This window comes from Pistacia vera, unplaced genomic scaffold, assembly GCF_008641045.1.
Source record: "Pistacia vera cultivar Batoury unplaced genomic scaffold, PisVer_v2 Contig147, whole genome shotgun sequence".
Lineage (NCBI taxonomy): Eukaryota > Viridiplantae > Streptophyta > Magnoliopsida > Sapindales > Anacardiaceae > Pistacia > Pistacia vera.
Window position 1 is genome coordinate 12,726 of NW_022195543.1, and position 17,987 is coordinate 30,712.

The 17,987-nt window shown below is 34.5% G+C and overlaps 1 protein-coding gene and 1 non-coding gene across 2 annotated transcripts; one reads left to right on the top strand and one right to left on the bottom strand.

Moving 5' to 3' along the window:
- Positions 1-16,144: 16,144 nt before the first annotated feature.
- Positions 16,145-17,987, bottom strand: LOC116124027. Its single transcript, XM_031409744.1, has 6 exons — positions 17,640-17,987; positions 17,410-17,572; positions 17,036-17,319; positions 16,762-16,942; positions 16,319-16,569; positions 16,145-16,267 (listed from the first exon to the last, which is right to left on the bottom strand). The coding sequence occupies exons 1-6, from the start codon at positions 17,985-17,987 to the stop codon at positions 16,145-16,147; spliced, it is 1,350 nt and encodes a 449-aa protein (XP_031265604.1).
- LOC116124083 lies at positions 17,833-17,939 on the top strand. The gene has a single exon (XR_004127157.1). It is a non-coding gene; the product is annotated as a small nucleolar RNA R71 (small nucleolar RNA).

Here is a 17,987-nt window from a genome sequence, read left to right on the forward strand (position 1 = left end):
CACTATATAAGTGCACACTTTGTGAAATAAATTAATTAATTCATTTTCATTCAAAGAAAAAAGTTCCAGCCCCTTTAAATTCTCTCATGCTAGATTGCAATTTTTGCTAAAATCAAATACACTTTGATTTCTTCTTGGTTCTTAAAGGCTAAAGAGGATCTAGCAAATCCCTCTTTAGTTCCTTGAGGTTATTTTCGTGTGGACTACATCTGTTCTATCCTATAATTGGGTCGGTAGCGAAATACGTTTAGAGACAAGTTGGAGGAGCCTCCAAACATACGTATGATTTCTTAAACTCTAAACTAAAATCTCCAAATTCTTATTTAATATATTAACCTTTGAATCTGTATCATGATCTTGGTTCTAAGGAACGATCCATGTTGTAAATGTTTTTGTTTTTCCGCTGCCATGTTCAATCGTTTCCTAACATGGTTACCGTGCAATTCAATCTTTTCATCATCTATTATCTCATCAAGGTTTGAAGCATAGAAATAATGTCAGCTTCAAGTATGAATCACCATGATATATTTGTATTCGGTTATCGAACTAACAATTAAACAAGCAATAACTCGATTCCTTTATGGTCATAGATTTAAGGTCATTGCCTTTTACCGAATATCTCACCAAGATAATTTCTCTTGTTCCTAGGAGTGATGAATCCTTTGTCGACCCACCATAGCCATAGTATACTTCTCGATGTAGCCAATCACTACCATACTGATAACCCTAAATAGGATTACGTTTGGCTAGGGTCAAACTACACCAATATTTACACATAGTGCTTTGGTAATCTCAAGTCTAAGGATCACATGCACCACCATCCGTTAGAGGATGTATTCCATAGATACCAGGGTTTCATTCTATATAAAATCCTCTATATAGGTCGGTCCAGTGAACTCGTGAATAACAAGCACCCATGCGTTGCACCAAGTTGTCACCAAACAATTTTGACATACGAGATTTGTCACTACCTTTCGATAGGGTCATTCAACGCTATGATAGTCTTATTGTATTATCTGTGCCCTTGGTAAGAATAATACTCGGGCTATGGATGTTTCTAGAATGGTCACCATATGTGCTCATAGAGATCTCACAATCAAGACTTATAACTGTTTGATTGCCTCATCACAGTTTCACCACTCTAAGGAGATATATTATTACATACATTATAAATGAAGCCTTTTATTAATAGAATAACACAATAAATAGAGTCAATTTATGATATTTGATTGTCTTTAAGGCACCTATTCTAACAATCTCCTACTTGCATTATAGCCAATCATTCATTCATGTATCTTACACCAAATGAAGCTAGGTGCTTATCATGCTTCGACTACGACAGAGCTTTCGTAAGCAGATCTGCTCTTTGTCATTGGTAGGTACTCTGCTTATTTGCATATCTCCTCTCTGAACAATTTCTCTTATCAGGTGGAATCGCCTCAGTATGCGTTTGGATATTTGATGATACTGTGGTTCTTTAGCCTAAGTAATGGCCCCATTGTTGTCACAAAATAATTCTATTGGTTCAACAATGCTGGGAACCACACCAAGTTCAATAATGAACTTTTTTTATCCAAACCGCCTCCTTGGTTGCATCTGATAATGTAATGTACTCAGCCTATGTTGTAGATAAGCTACAGTACTATACTTAGAGCTCTTCCAGCCCACTGCAACTCCATTGAGACAAAGGACAAAACTTGGTTGCAATCGATAGTCATCCTTGTCAGTTTGAAAAGTGGCATCATTATATCTTGTTACAAAGAGTTCAGTTCATCTTCTCCTCCACAAACCAAGAACATATCCTAAATCATTTTCAGGTCCTTAAGAATGTTCTTAACTGTTATCCAGTGATGCTCACCTGGATCCGATTGATATCTACTACAAATGCTTAATGCATAAGAGAGTACATAACATGACATACATTATGGATCCAATAGTGGATGCATATGAGATCCTATTCATCTTATCTCTCTCTTCGGGTGTTTTAGGACACATGTCCTTCACGAGATAAACACCGTCTGACATAGGGAGAATCATTTCTTGGATTCTTCCATACTGAATCTTTTTAGTACCTTGCTAATGTATGTACTTTGACTTAGGCCAAATAACCTTCGTGATCTATCTCAATAGATCTTGATACCAAGGATATATGCTGCTTCCCTTAAGTCCTTCATGGAGAAGCACTTAGATAACCAAGTCTTTACCATGTGTAAGTTTGGTATATCATTCCCAATTAGTAGTATGTCGTCAACATACAATACTAGGAATGCCACTACGCTCCCACTAAACTTCTTATAAACACAGGGCTCATCTTTGTTTTTGATGAAACCGAATTTATTAACAACTTCGTCAAAACGAATGTTCCAGCTCCTTGAAGCTTGTTTAAGTTCATATATAAACCTTTGCAACTTTGATAAGAGCTTGAAAATACATATTTTGTTAGTGAATCAACTAGATTATTTGTGGAAAAATGCGTTTAATTTGTGAAATTTGAGTTAATAACTTCATAAATACCTTTTATGGGATCACAGGGTGTATTTTGAGTATTTTTTGGTTAAAAAAGACATTTGAATGAAGAAGAATGATGTCAATGGATATTGTGACGAGTAGGAATAAACAGTGCAAGAATTGGAATTGAAATGAGGAAGTTATGACGCGTTGAAGATGAAACGTAAAACCTGAAAATTTGTCAAGATGAGCATGCTTCGATGTTTTGATCATACCTTGAGCTGTCGAAATCAGAATTTTATGATTGTTGTGGAGTTGGAAAGATTATTCAGAGATCTACAAAGTTTGTGTTGATGACTTTGCCAGATTCTAAATATTACAGACTCATGGGATAGAAAGAACGATTGCTGTAGTGACCGTTTCTATCGCCGCAACAATGGATCACGGGTCTGTTTGGGTTATTGTATTTTCCTAATCCAAATCTGAATGGTTTAAGGCATTTAATTCTTTCCTAATTAACCTCCAAACCCTAGCACTATAAATAAGGGTCTTTAATTAGTTTTGAGAGAGGTTAGAGAAGGTGAAAGAGCGGCTACCATTTTGGGGATCAGAATTCTTGCAGTTTTCGTTCACCAATTAGAGAAGTTTTTCTATTTTCTTTCTTGAACTCATGTTTGTTAATACAGTGGTTATTTTTATTACTGCAATTATGAACTAAATTCCTTTTCTAGGGCTAAACATGTGGCTCAATTTATGAATATGTGTTGACTTTATTGTTGTTAATTTTAATTGAGTATTAATTCTAAGTTTTATTATTGTGTGTAATGCTTTCAATTCTTAGGGGCCCAGGAGTGGAATGATTTTATGGGTTGGGTTGAGATCGATAGATGAAACCTGATTAGTCCAGGGTAATAAAACCAAAGATTGAGTGAACGCTAGAGATATATTACTGCGATCTGCGAGGCTCTGTCTAGTAAATTCTATAGAACTTAATGATCTCTTAGCTGTTAAATCCACTTTAGAGATATTTTGGATTGTTTCTTAAGGGCTAATTCGCTAATTGTTAGAGAGAAAGTTAGTGAAATATTAGGGAGTTTGGCCTTTAGAATAAACTTAATTAGGTTAGCAATAATTGTCAATGCATAAGATTAAATTGGTATGAAATCTGTGTCCTAGGTTTAGTCTTATTGATCTTTTTACCAAAGTATTAATACAATTATGCTTTTGTTTACTTTTTAGTTTGTTTTATTTTTCATTAATTCATTCTTAAAATTCTATTTCATCAAATAGAAATAAAATAGACTAGTTTGGTACTTGGTAGGTAGTTTTCTTGGGATTCGATACTCGTTTACTCGAGTTTTACTACTTGCACAATTTCGTACACTTGTGAATAGCCTATCAAATTTACATACATTTTCTACTTGTCCTTCAAGGACGAAACCACTAGGTTGTGTTATACAAGATTTCCATTCAGGAAAACAGTTTTGACATCCATTTGCCAAATATTCATTCCAATATTGACTATAAAATATAAGATTTTTTCTTTTATTAAACCATCTAGAAAAAAAAATTATCAACGTTATTTTTAATCAAAACGTTTTTTTTTTTTTTTTTCTAAGTATCTTTTCTATGTTCTTGTAATTGTGTAATACTATGTTTCAAACAATGATATAAATATCAAAGACAGAGGAGAAAAAAATCTTGGAAGTGTTAGAAGTGTAGTACCTTCCCCTTAACTTTAAAGGAGCAAAGCCATAGAGGTTGACTATTAGGTGGTGATGATGAAAAAGAGGAAGACAAGGATCAATTATAATGTTAAATAATTTATGTAGCAAATTGACTGGCAGATAATAAAAACGAGGCAAGTTGTCCTTTGTATTTTAACCAAACTAATTACCAACCGTTGTGTGCAGTCCAGTTGGATAATGGCTACTACACCTTGTCACTATCTTCCATTCCTGATTGATTTCTGCTTCTGCAATAACAACCGATAGAGACTCTGTTTCTCTTTTTTAACTTCTTTCAGTTTAACACTCTTAATGAGTATAATTCGTTTCGACCTTTAGATTTGAGCAAAGAACACTTTAGACCATAAACTCTAAAAGTTTACCTTTCTATCCAAACATTTCCAAATTGTGACACTTCCATTCAAAACGTTGACAAATCTTAACCCAAAGTGATAAGGAGATTCTAAATGCTCTTATTGTTTTTCAGAAGTATATACAAACCCCTAATATTAACTTGACGTTAAAACGACACTACCTGAGTCAACAAATGTCAAGTAAGGTGAGGATAATTACTTGATCACAAGATTAAAGTCAATTTTTATTATATTAATATTTTTTCTCTTTCTTTTCCTCACTTATCTTTCTTTTCCTTCTCTTTAGTAAACCATATATCAACAACCCTTGGTTTCTTTGTTTTTCTTCCTCATGACTATTCTATTTTTGTGTTGGCATTGGAGTTATCTCCCATCCTCTCACTCTATCAACACACTAACACAAATAGCTCTAGATTGTTATATAATGATGTTGAATCAATATCAAGATAGAGAAAGAGGATTGATCTATAGCTAGGGATGTAAAAAAACCCGGCCTAGGTTTGGCTTGGTCCGGGCATAAATTAAACTTGGACACACACTAGGTTTGAGTATGTTATTTGAGGATATGTAAAATTATCAAAGCCCCTGCATAAAATCTCTAAAACCCCCTAAAAACTCACAAAATTCCCCTAAAAACTAATCCAACTATCTTTCATCATGTAAAATTACAATAACCCGTACTAAATTATACAACCCCATCAATTAATTAAGTAAAATTTATTAATTCTCTCATTATATAACCACGCTTAATCACCATGAGATTCATGTCATTGGACTGATATAAAATTTTACAACCTAGATCAAATAATATGTATACATGATCCTAACAAATTAATATCATGACGTCTTGGTTAGCGAATTACTCTCTCTCTCTCTCTTTATATATATATATATACATGTGTTTTGATGTGCCAAAGCTAACCAAAGAGTTGATTGATTCTCTAACAAGCATGCTAAGGTATGATAAGAAGTCATAACAAAAAAAAAAAAAAAAATGCACTTTCCCAGTTGGTACGATCGTGCATGATAAAGGAATGACCGTTCCTTGTATCACAAAGTTACCTAGATGCACGTTCTTCTCAACAAGACAACGTTCCACATGATCGTGCATACTTCTGCCCAAAATAGAGTCAAGTCACCCACAATATCACGACCAAGTAGCACGCCCATTTCATCCAAGTAAAACGTCAAAGTACTCAAACTTGGTAGTGTGCTCATCATTTTCTTGAACTTTCTTAAGAGAAAGTCTTAACTCTCATGAGAGGTGGCACCACCTCTAAGTTCATATGGATGAAGTTCTTCTCGTATCTTTGTTACATTTTAAGATACTTGTAACACATATATTGAACTTCATTAAGAATTTTGAACTCAACCCTCAATTATAAGAATTAGCACTAATCATCTAATATACACAGGGCCTTACAAGTTTAATTTAGTGCTGAAAACTCTCCACTTATCAATGACTTGTTTGTACCCTTTGAACTTAAGACTAGTCATTTTTTAGTATTAAGTTGGGTTGCCATCATTGGTGGATCTCTTAGTTCAAGAGCTTTAGCCCCATTAGTCTAGATATAGATTTTACCAATTCTCTAGAAAGAGGTTTGGTAAATGGATCAGGCAAGTTTTCACTTGTCTCACATATGAGATAACAATAATTCCACTTTAAATTAATTGTTTCACATACTAATGTCTAAGATTAATATATCTGGATTTTCCATTATACACACCATTGTATGCACAAGCCAAAGTGGCTTGGCTATCACAATGTATGATATAGCAAACATATGCTCTAAAATAAATAAGATTTCTAAAAGAAGATCCTAAGCCACTTAACTTCTTTTCCTATTGCTGCTAAAGTAATAAACTCAGGTTCCATGGTTGAGTATGTAATACAAGTTTGTTTCTTTGATCCCCAAGAAACTACACCACCACCAAAGTAAACACCTAACCTATAGTAGATTTATTATCTCCTACACACGATATCCAACTAACATATGTATATCCTTCAAGTACAACAGGGATTTTGAATATTGGAAACGTAGTTATTTGGTTTTCTTGAGATACCTAAGAACTTTTCCAATAGCCTTACAATGTTCAACACTTGGATTGCTAGTAAACCTACTAAGTTTACTAACTACAAATGCTATGTCTAATCTCGTACACTGGGCAACATACATTAGACTACCAATAGCACTTGCATATTCAAGTTAAGCCACTGCTCTTCCATTATTCATAACAAGTTTTATACTTGGATCAAATGGAGTGTTTGCCTCTTTGACATTTAGATGACTAAATTTCTTAAGTACCTTCTCAATATAATGAGATTGACTTAAGGCAAAAGCCCCACTATGTTGTTTCACTTTAATACCTAAGATGGTATCACTTGTCCAAGATCTTTCATCTTGAAAGTTGAGGACAAAAACTTCTTCGTTTCTATTACACCTTTTATATCATCATTCAAAATCAACATATCATCAACATAAAGACAAACAATAGTGGTAGTCATCACAAACTTTAGAACATAAACATTTATCAACATTGTTATGTCTAAAACCATTAGATAGAATAGCAGAGTCAAACTTTTCATGCCATTGTTTATGAGCTTGCTTCAAACCATACAAATATTTAACAAGTTTACAAACTTTATATTAATTTCCAGGTTGAACAAAACCCTCAGGTTGTTCCATGTAGACCTCCTCATTTATACCACCATTTAAGAATGCAGTTTTAACATCCATTTGATGAATATAAAAGATTATGGGTTAAAACTAAAGCAAACAAAAGTCTAATAGAATTTATTCTTGCTAGATGTGCATATGTATCAAATTAATCAATTCCTTCCTTTTGTCTAAATTCTTTGGCTACTAATCCAGCCTTAAAAGTTTGAAGAGTACCATCAATATGATATTTCCTTCTAAACACCCATTTGCAGCTAATTAGTTTAGAACCTATAATATACTCTCTAGCTAGTAATTCTTTAAGAAATATATGATAAAATCCACTAAATAACTTTGTAAACATATATATATATATATATATATATATATACACATAGAGGTATATAATGTAAAATCTGAAAATTTTAATTTTACTTCATATAAACATGTGCACAAAATAACTGATAGTACAAGGTAGTCTTGGACAGTGCCGCAAAACTCCTCCACTTCTTGACGTCCCACCCGATCGTAAATCATCAAGTACCTGCAAAACAGTAGAATAACAGAGTGAACACTAATTGCTCAGTAAGTAAACCAAACTGCACTATTGTTTTTCCTCCATTACTCATGTTCTGGTTTTCCTTTTCTCACTTTAATCTTTGATAATATTCTTTATTCTTTTCTGATATTCTGCATTCTTTTCTGATACTATGATTTGCTACTGATCAACATGCAAAGACAATGAATAAAACTGTACATCGTCGAGCACATAAGAAATACTGAATCATGTAAGTAGCATAATACATATGTAGAATAATAAACTTTCCTAAGAAAGGAACTTTCTTTTCTTTTCTGTTATCTATCTCTTATGTTGTATCTCTTTCTTTTCTTTCTTCTATTCTGGTTAGTCGATTGAACTAGGTTGATGCATGGATTTGGAACCCTGGCCGTGTGAGTGTATATTGGATACAATCCTTATCTATATGCACTACTGACGGACCGTACCAATGTTGTATCTCTTTACTGAGGCCGCTCACTGATGGCGGCGTGCATGTAGGTATGCTCTACTAGGTACAGTCCTCATCCACATACACTACTGACGAGCTGTACAAATACTGTATATCTCTACTGATGCCGCTCACTGATGGTGGCGTGCATGTGGGCATCTCTAACACTCAAAGGTTCCCCATCGCAACAACCTTAAACATAGCATGCTGTAGAAAGAGAATAGAAAGAGATACTATGCACATATCAACATGAATTTCCAAGCTATGGAAATTCTACACTTGCATTCTTTAGTAAATGAGAAAATATACAAACTTGCATGTTAGCTTAAAAGAAAACTACAAGTCATTTTCTTTTCTTTCTTTCTCATTCTTTGCTAACATGTTCTTTCTTATTCTCATTTACCAAATCAAGGCTATATATAAATCATATGCACAATAGATGCATGATCAAACCCATTCTTTGATGTTCTTTCCAAGTTCATATACACAAACTTGAAAATTCATTATGGCATAATAGTATGTCATGACATATTCTACCATTCTCTACTATCATAATTGCCATATCAAAGTAACACTTTAACTTGCAATTCTTCTCTAACACTTCCATGTGCATTTCAAGAAGTAGTAAAGGTTCAAGTAACTAGAACCAAGCACTAAGGGCCATTACTCTCATGGAACTAACATGACCAAGTGATATATTAAATTTTGGCATAACAATATGCACTCTTGAATACTAACATTTACACTTGGTTAAGCCCAACCATAATCTTCCTACTTCAATTCTTGCCTTTCTCTAACCCTTTCTTCATTAGGGTTTAGCCAACTCATGCATGCATTTTCTCTTTGGATTTTCATCAAACAATTACATGCACATACAACTACTAAGTTGGCTACACTTCCACATCTCTCTAAACCCACCAAAATCTGAGCAAAAACTCACTTATTATAGCATCAAACCTAGCCATTTTCAACAATTCTCAACACTTCAAAAATTTCAACACTAATTCTTCCATAACTTCACCAAATCATTACATAACCATACACTACTTCTCATGGCTGGAAATTACACATTATTCAACATCAAAAACAGCCAAAAATTCTCACATACAATCACATAAAAACATGCAAGAATCATACTACACAAGCCTTGCTCAAATCAAGGCTAAAATTAGGTTTACTTACCTTGAATGTGTGATACCACCTCTTTTTGCTAAAAGTCTCTTCCTCTTGGACCTAGGTCATATAAGAACCATAAGAATTTTAAATTTTAAAGTTTAATCACACTCTTAATGGAGGTGTAGTGACAAAAATTATAGTTTTGATTTCTTATTTTATAATTCATGTTTTAGTAGTACATTATTAAGATTTCAATTCATATTTTAGTAATATTAGGATTTCAGTTCAGCGCTTCGATTGCCTACTTTTGAAACGGATAAAAGATCGTTTCTTAGAACCAGCAAAAATAAGTGTCATCGATGGAACTGTAAATGCAGTTGATGCATGGTCAATTGATGTGAAGCCACAGACAATTATCAATGGTTTTAAGCGCTGCAAAATTAGGACCACTAATGTCAATAAATTGTAAGTTACAAATGAAGTGGATGAGGAGAATAAAAGAGTCACTATAGAATTGAGTGATTAGATTCGACAACTTCACTACACTAATCAAATGAATATTAATGTCTTCTTCGATTATCCAAATGAGCAACAAATCGTGTATGCTTTAACTAAAAGAGAAATCATTGTTGCAATTAGACAAGAAGAGAAAGGAAATAATCCTAAGGATAATAGTATGGAAATACAAAAAGTCTTGTGCCATGAAGCTCTAAACATGCTTGAGAAACTAAAAATATTTTGGCTTTAATAAGAAGGTATCCATTCTAACGAGCTATTACGTACTCGTAAGGTAAAAGATGTGATAACAACTCTAAAACATAAGTCATTGTCCCAAACAATTTTAAATATAAATATTTTATTTCATTTTAAACCTTTAATTTTACATAACATATTTTTTTTGTAATATATAGATAATTATTACTATGTAGAGGCAACTTTCCTTAAGGCAGAAATTAGAAAAATTATGACTTATTACAATGTAGAGTTTATTCTTATTTATAACTATCCCAAATTGGGACTAGAATTTTTTATGACTATGTAGAGTATATTATATTCCCATTTTGCCCTTGTACTTTCTATGAAATTCCATCTATATCCTTTAGTCAATTACCAAAATACCCTCATTTTTTATTATCTTCTTCACATTATTTTGCATCCTTTCACTTCCCACTTTTTCAACTAATTATGAGTGAAAAGACCATTTTACCCCTAATAAAGTTTTAAGGAATTTTCTTCACATTTGTCTAAGGTAACTTCAAAGAAATCCAACTAAGGGTATTAGGGCATAAATAAAATTGCGTACCTTGATGTGGGTGTTACAGAACCAAACGGTAAATCAACAATTTCCCAAGTATTGTTAGACATAATTGAATCAATTTCATCATTGATTGCCTTTTTCCAAAAGCAAAATCTCTAGAAGACATTGTTTCTTTATAAGTCTTAGGATCATCTTCAATTTGGAGAATTATAGGAATTTTCCTAATCACATTTTCTTTATTTCCTTCTACTAAACAAAAGGAAATTCTTTGAGAATCAATTTCATTAGATCCCAATTATTTTTGTTTTCTAACTCTTCGACTTTTACGAGGTTCATGAGGTTGCTCAACAACCTTTAGAGGTATCTCTTCTTGAGATTTTCCAATTTTAGAAATAGTTTGAGATTTATCATTGGTAGCGTGCCGAATGCTCCAAATTAATAACCTTACTAACCTAACCACTAAATTGCATATAGGGCGAGCAAGGGTCGATCCCACGGGGAATGTTTCGATTAAATCCTATATTCTGATCAATAACCACAACGAAAACAACAAAAATAAAAGAAAAGAAAATCCTAAACAGTAAACATGACAACAGAAAAATGAAAGGGGTTGTAGACAATGCAATCTAAAGTGAAACGAATAAATCTCCAATGGTAGAAATTATTAGATTAAAAACAACCAGTTCTCGGTTCAAGATCCACCTAAACATGCATTGAACATGAACTAACCGTAACATTATTATATCTCGTTATTGTGGAATTATTGACCCTAGGAAACAGCAAGCTCTGTTACCTGAATTTTCCCTTAATTGTCACTACTCAAATAAGCTCTTCAACTAGATCCTAACCCTTGAACAACCTAGAATAAGCTCTCTAAGTTTAATTCAATGGCAACCTTAAGAATTAGGAAAATTGATCAATCCAAGCAACAATCATGCAAGATTGGATTATTTAACTTAGGTTATGTTATTCAAGGTGATAGATTGAGAACTTGTCCGTAATCATCTCGCATCATGTGTTACTCATTGAATAGAAATAGGACAATTACGTATCACAATTCCTAATTCTAACAGATAAAATTCCGATTAAACAATTTAGTAGGCCATTACTAAATCACCCAAACAAGAATCATAAACAATTAAAACAAAATAACATAAACAATTCCAATAAGAACGAGATTAAGAACAATATTATTGAAGTTAAGTTACACCAATGACATGAATTCAGGCTTCAAAATCCCCTTGAACTGAAGAAGAAAGATTAGCCACACATATTGACGTAGAAAGTAAAAAACTAAAAACAAACCTCCACTACTGTTCTCTCCCCGTTTAACCTAACAACTCATAAATAAATAATGTGTTTTTTCCTTAATTCTGCCCCATGAAAAACGAAAATTACTTTCCTAGACCTTTCCTAAACGATAGACTTCCAAAACTGTCAAATCCTTATCAAATATGGAAAACAAAATTCGTAATCCAGTTTGCACCAGGATTCTCACAATGTAAAAGAACTTTTCTGGGCTTCGTCACTTCATAAAAGTTGTAGTCCTGGATGTGTAGATGAATTTGGGCTTTTGAATCACTTGCTTTCGATATCTGAATCTCTAGTTAGGCCCATTCGAAGACTCAATACTCAGCCAGGAAATCCTTCCACGAATAGGATTCCAGGTCTGGTTTTGCAACAACTAATGAGGGCCCAAACAAACTCGAATTCTCGCCCATAATACCTTCCTGGAAGGCTTGATTCGTCTACTTTACTTTTTCTGAAGAATACTTTTGCAATCGAGAAATCTGACTCCATGAAAAATGCAGCACTGCTCAGAATAACAAAAAATCTGGAATTTCCTAATCTTTTCTCAATTATTTCATAAAGTCTATCCAAATATGCCAAACTTACAAAATAATCTTTAATCAACTCAACTAGGCATAAAACATAACAAAAACCATAATGTGGAAGGAATAAAAATATATAAATTACACTCTTATCAAATTCCCCCACACTTAGCTTTTGCACGTCCTCGGGCAAACTAATTCAAACACTAAAAAAAACTACACTCAAGTCATATCAAGAACACCATCATGATGCATAAACAACAATATTTAATCCATGCATATTCATACCTAACTTAGGAAGCAACAAAATAAAATAAAGTAGAGTTAAGGACATTCATCTCTCTTCGTCATTTTCCACAATTACTCTCAATCAGTTAATGCAAACAAGGAAACTAATCACAACCAATTCATGTACAACTCACCTCTCAACTTTACTACTACAAACTGGGTAGCAAACTAGAGATATATATATATATTTTTTTTTTCTGTTTTGAAAAAAATGAGTGCATTTTATGCTCCATCTCATTTCATGGTTGTGTTTATGAGTGAGTGCGTTTTACGCTCCATCTCGACCCATCACATACCTTTCTTTTTTTTTTTTCCTATTTACCTAAACCGAAATTTAGGACTAGCATAAGAGAAACAGTTTTTCTTTTTTTTTAAGGGTTGTTATACACTCCTCAATCATGCTTCGTCATCAAGTTCGCACAACTTATCAAGACATATTGTTTCAAAACTACAAAGTTCAAATCTAATTAACTCTATTTTATGAAATATTGCTAACACCCTAAGTCAAGGATTATGCTCAATAACAAAGTCAAGTTACTATTTCATGCATCACTAGACGTTCAAAGACATGACTTAAAGTATAAACCTTCCTAAAAACAAAAACCCCTTTTTTTTTTTTTTTTTTTTTTTAAAAAAAAAAAAACATAACATACACTAAAGCCTAACTTCTCCCCACACTTAAAACTACATTGTCCCCAATGTAAAACCCAAATGAGAGATAGGCAAATAAACAAATAAAACAACAACAAAAAAACTAAATTCGAAGGAAAAGAAAAACAAATATGAATTCTTGGGTTGCCTCCCAAGCAAGCCTTTGGTTAAAGTCGTTAGCTCGACTCTTTGTGTCGTCTTCACTACTCATGATCGACTCATCCAATCCCACCCCTCTATATTGCAAACTTGGAACCCTTCATAGTAAGGCTTAAGCCTATGTCCATTGACCTTAAACACCTTATTTGTTTTCAAACTTTGGATTTCTACTGCACCATGACGAAAAACATTAGTCACAATAAAAGGTCCCACCCAACGAGAACGTAACTTACCCAGAAATAACTTCAGCCTTGAATGAAAAAGAAGGACTCTCTGTCTAACAAAAAAATTCTTCCTAGAGATCATCTTGTCATGAAAGGCCTTAGTCTTTGCTTTGTAGATGTGTGAACTCTCGTAGGCATCATTCCTCAACTCCTCAAGTTCTTACAATTGCAACTTCCTATTAACGCCAACTTCCTTCATTTCCATATTGCAATGCTTGATTGCCCAATAGGCCTTGTGCTCTAATTCTACTGGAAGATGACACGACTTACCGAACACTAATCTATATGGGGACATGCCAATAGGTGTCTTATATGCTGTTATGTATGCCCATAATGCATCATCTAATCTCAAAGACCAATCCTTCCTGTTTGGGTTCACTGTCTTTTCCAAAATTGACTTGATCTCTCTATTTGACACCTCAGCTTGGCCATTGGTTTGTGGGTGGTATGATCTAGAGACCTTGTGTGTGACATGGTATTTCTTAAGCAATGCCTCCATTGTCCTTCTTATCACTTGGTTAGCACAATGCTTCCATAGATATGGATCGTCCCAGGCATAATACTTAGCATCACTCTTGATCTTGTCCTTTTGAGCTCTAGTCAAATCCTTTGGCAACATGTTGGTAACTAAAAAATTTACAATATCTACATACCATGGTGACGCCATTTCAATGGAAAACAAGTGCTCATCCGGAAATGTTTCTCTCAAAGGAAGCTCATCTTTGTCACAAACCAAACAGCTAAGGTAGTCTGCTACAACATTCTCTACTCCTTTTTTATCTTTAATCTCCAAATCAAATTCCTGGAGTAGAAGAATCCATCTAATTAGCCTTGGTTTTGCCTCCTTCTTTGTGAGCAAGCACCTAAGAACTGCATCATCAGAAAAGACAATGACTTTAGCACCCAACAAATATGACCGAAATTTTTCTAAAGCAAAAACAATAGATAAAAGTTATTTTTCAGTCGTAGAATAATTGAGCTGGCCACCATTCAAGGTCTTGGATGCATAATAAATGGCGTGACAAGCTCTGCCAACTCTTTGACCCAAGACAACACCTAATGCGTAGTTGCTTGCATCACACATAATTTCAAAAGGTAGATCCCAATTAGGTGGTTCTATCACCGGTGCTGTCGTCAACAATGTTTTCAACTTGTCAAATGCCTCCTTGCACTGCTCATCAAACTAAAAAGCCACATCTTTTTGTAACAATCTGCATAAGGGCAATGCGATTTTTGAAAAGTCCTTGATAAATCTCCGATAGAAACCTGCATGGCCAAGAAAAGATCGAACTTTCCGCAGACTGGTGGGGTAAGGTAAAGTTGTAACCAAATCTATCTTAGACTTATCAACCTCTATTCCCTTGGATGAAACAATATGCCCCAAAACTATACCTTGCTCTACCATAAAATGACATTTTTCCTAGCTAAGTATAAGGTTAGTTTCCATGCATCTGTCTAGAATTAGTGTAAGGTTATGTAAGCACTGATCAAATGAATCACCATAGACACTAAAATCATCCATAAAAACCTCTATAATTGACTCGACATATTCTGAAAAGATACTTACCATACATCGCTGAAATGTGGCTGGAGCATTGCAGAGACCAAATGGCATTCGACGATAGGCGAAAGTACCAAATGGACATGTGAATGTCGTCTTCTCTTGATCCTCCAGTGCTATGAAAATCTGGTTATACCCTGAAAATCCATCAAGAAAACAGTAATAAATATGACCAACTAACCTCTCAAGCATTTGATCAATAAAGGGAAATGGAAAATGATCTTTTCGAGTTGTTGAGTTCAACTTCCTGTAATCAATGCAAACACGCTAGCCTGTCTAAACATGTGTAGGGACCAACTCATTGTCTTGATTTTTCACAACTGTAACACCAGATTTCTTAGGGACCACTTGCATTGGACTTACCCACTTACCGTCTGAAATCGGATAAATTACCCCAGCATCTAAAAGCTTTAGGATTTCTTTTTTCACCACATCCATCATTGGGGTATTTAATCTACGTTGCGCTTCCCGTGTTGGTTTGGCACCTTCTTCAAGCAAAATTCAATGCATGCATATGGAAGGACTAATCCCCTTAATGTCAGCTATGGTCCAGCCAATTGCTTCCTTATGTTCCCACAACATTCGAATCAGTTTCTATTCTTGTTTGGGTGTTAACTTCTTCGACATAATTACCGGCAGTGTCTCATTTTCTCCCAAGTACACATACTTCAAATGGGCCGGTATGGCTTCAACTCTAGTGTAGGGGCTTACAAAACAGAAAGTAATAATTTATGGTGAGAATTAGACAGCTTTATAAAAGAAACTCCATACCTTTCTGGAATCAGTTTTAAAGAACGTAAAGTTGCCACTGTCTCCTTCAATTCTTCACTGAGCTCTATCTCTCATTTCTCCTCTGATTCCACATTTTTGGTAAGGGCAACCTCTAACTCATCTTCATTATTTAGCTCAATGATCTCTTGTGCTATGGAATCAACAAAATCAACAACATCAAAAGCAAAAATAGACTGAACATCAATTGGGTATTTCATGGCATCAAAAATATTAAAACGAATTACTTCACCATCAAATTCCATCGTGAGGGTACCATCATGAACATCTATATTTGTCCGAGCTGTATTTAGGAATGGTCTTCCCAGTAAGATAGATGCAGGGTCAGGAGAAAAAGAATCATCCATATCCAGAATATAGAAATCAGTAGGAAAGACTAACTCATTGACATGCACAAGAACATCTTTAACTACCCCTTCAGGGTATGCATTAGTGCGATCAACCAATTGGATAATAACACCAGTATCTTTCACAGGACCTAGATTTAATGAAGCATAAAAAGATCGCGGCATAACATTAATTGAAGCTCCTAAATCTATCATAGCTCTCTCAATTCTGGTGTTACCTATCTTACAAGGAATTGTAAACATACCTGGATCCTTGCACTTAGGAGGAAGTTTTCTTTGGAAAATTGCTGACACATTTTCTCCCATGATTATCTTCTCATCACCATTCAACTTCCGCTTATTGGTGCATAGCTCCTTAAGAAATTTTGCATACCTTGACACTTGCTTAATTGCATCCAATAGAGGTATATTCACTTCCACCTTGCGAAACATCTCCAAAATTTCTTTATCCTTCTCTTCTTTCTTTGACTTCGCGAATCTGCTAGGAAAAGGTAAGGTATTAGACTGAAGTTGAATTGAAGGGTTAGGAATTACCTTTGATTCAGTTGTAGCCTCTTCTTTCTCAATTTCATCTTCAATTTCTGCTTCCTTCGCTACACTTGGAATGTTTAGCTTTGGTTCTTCCATTTTCTTGCCACTTCGTAGCGTCACTGCATTCACATTTTCCTTTAGATTCACCACTATTTGAGAAGGCAACTTCCCTACAACTTGAGCCTCTAAACAACTTATAGCAGTTGCCATTTGACCCATCTGATTCTCCAAACTTTGAATACTAGATCTTGTATCTTGTTGAAGTTGTTTGGTATTCAAAGCAAAGGACTTAACTATATCTTCTAGGGATGAGTTTGAACTCTGTGATGCAGGTTGCTTCGGTTGAAAACCTTGTTGTTGTTATCTATTCTGGAAGAAATTTTGTCCAACTCCTACTTGTCTATTTCCTTCATAACTAAAATTCGGATGATCCCTCTAACCTGGATTGTACGTGTTGGAGTAAGGATCATACTGCCTTGGTGGTCCAGGAAATTTTCCTGCTGCATTAACCTGCACAGCCCCTTCCTCTTGAAGTGTTGGGCACATATCCGTTTGGTGTCCCATTGTCAAACATATCCCACAAGCTTTCCTGTTGTGCATTCCCTACAGCCAATTGTCTAACAAGAGAGGTAAGATCATATAGTTGTTGTTCAATGGAAGATGTACTTACCTCATTCACCCTTTTGGGTGATGCATCATGTCTTATACCAAACTGTTGGGAATTGGCAACCATGTTGGAGATTAAATGTTTGGCAGCTTCAGGATTTTTATCCACCAATGCGCCTCCACTTGCTGCATCTATCATGTTTCTTTCCATAGGCAGCAATCCTTCATAGAGATACTGAATTAACAATTGATCACTTATCTGGTGGTGAGGACAGCTTGAACATAGCTTCTTGAATCGCTCCCAATGTTCATACAATGTCTCTCCATTATATTGCCTTATACCACATATCTCTTTCCTAATGGTGGCAGCTCTGGATGCTAGGAAATATCTTTCTAAAAACAGCCTTTTCAT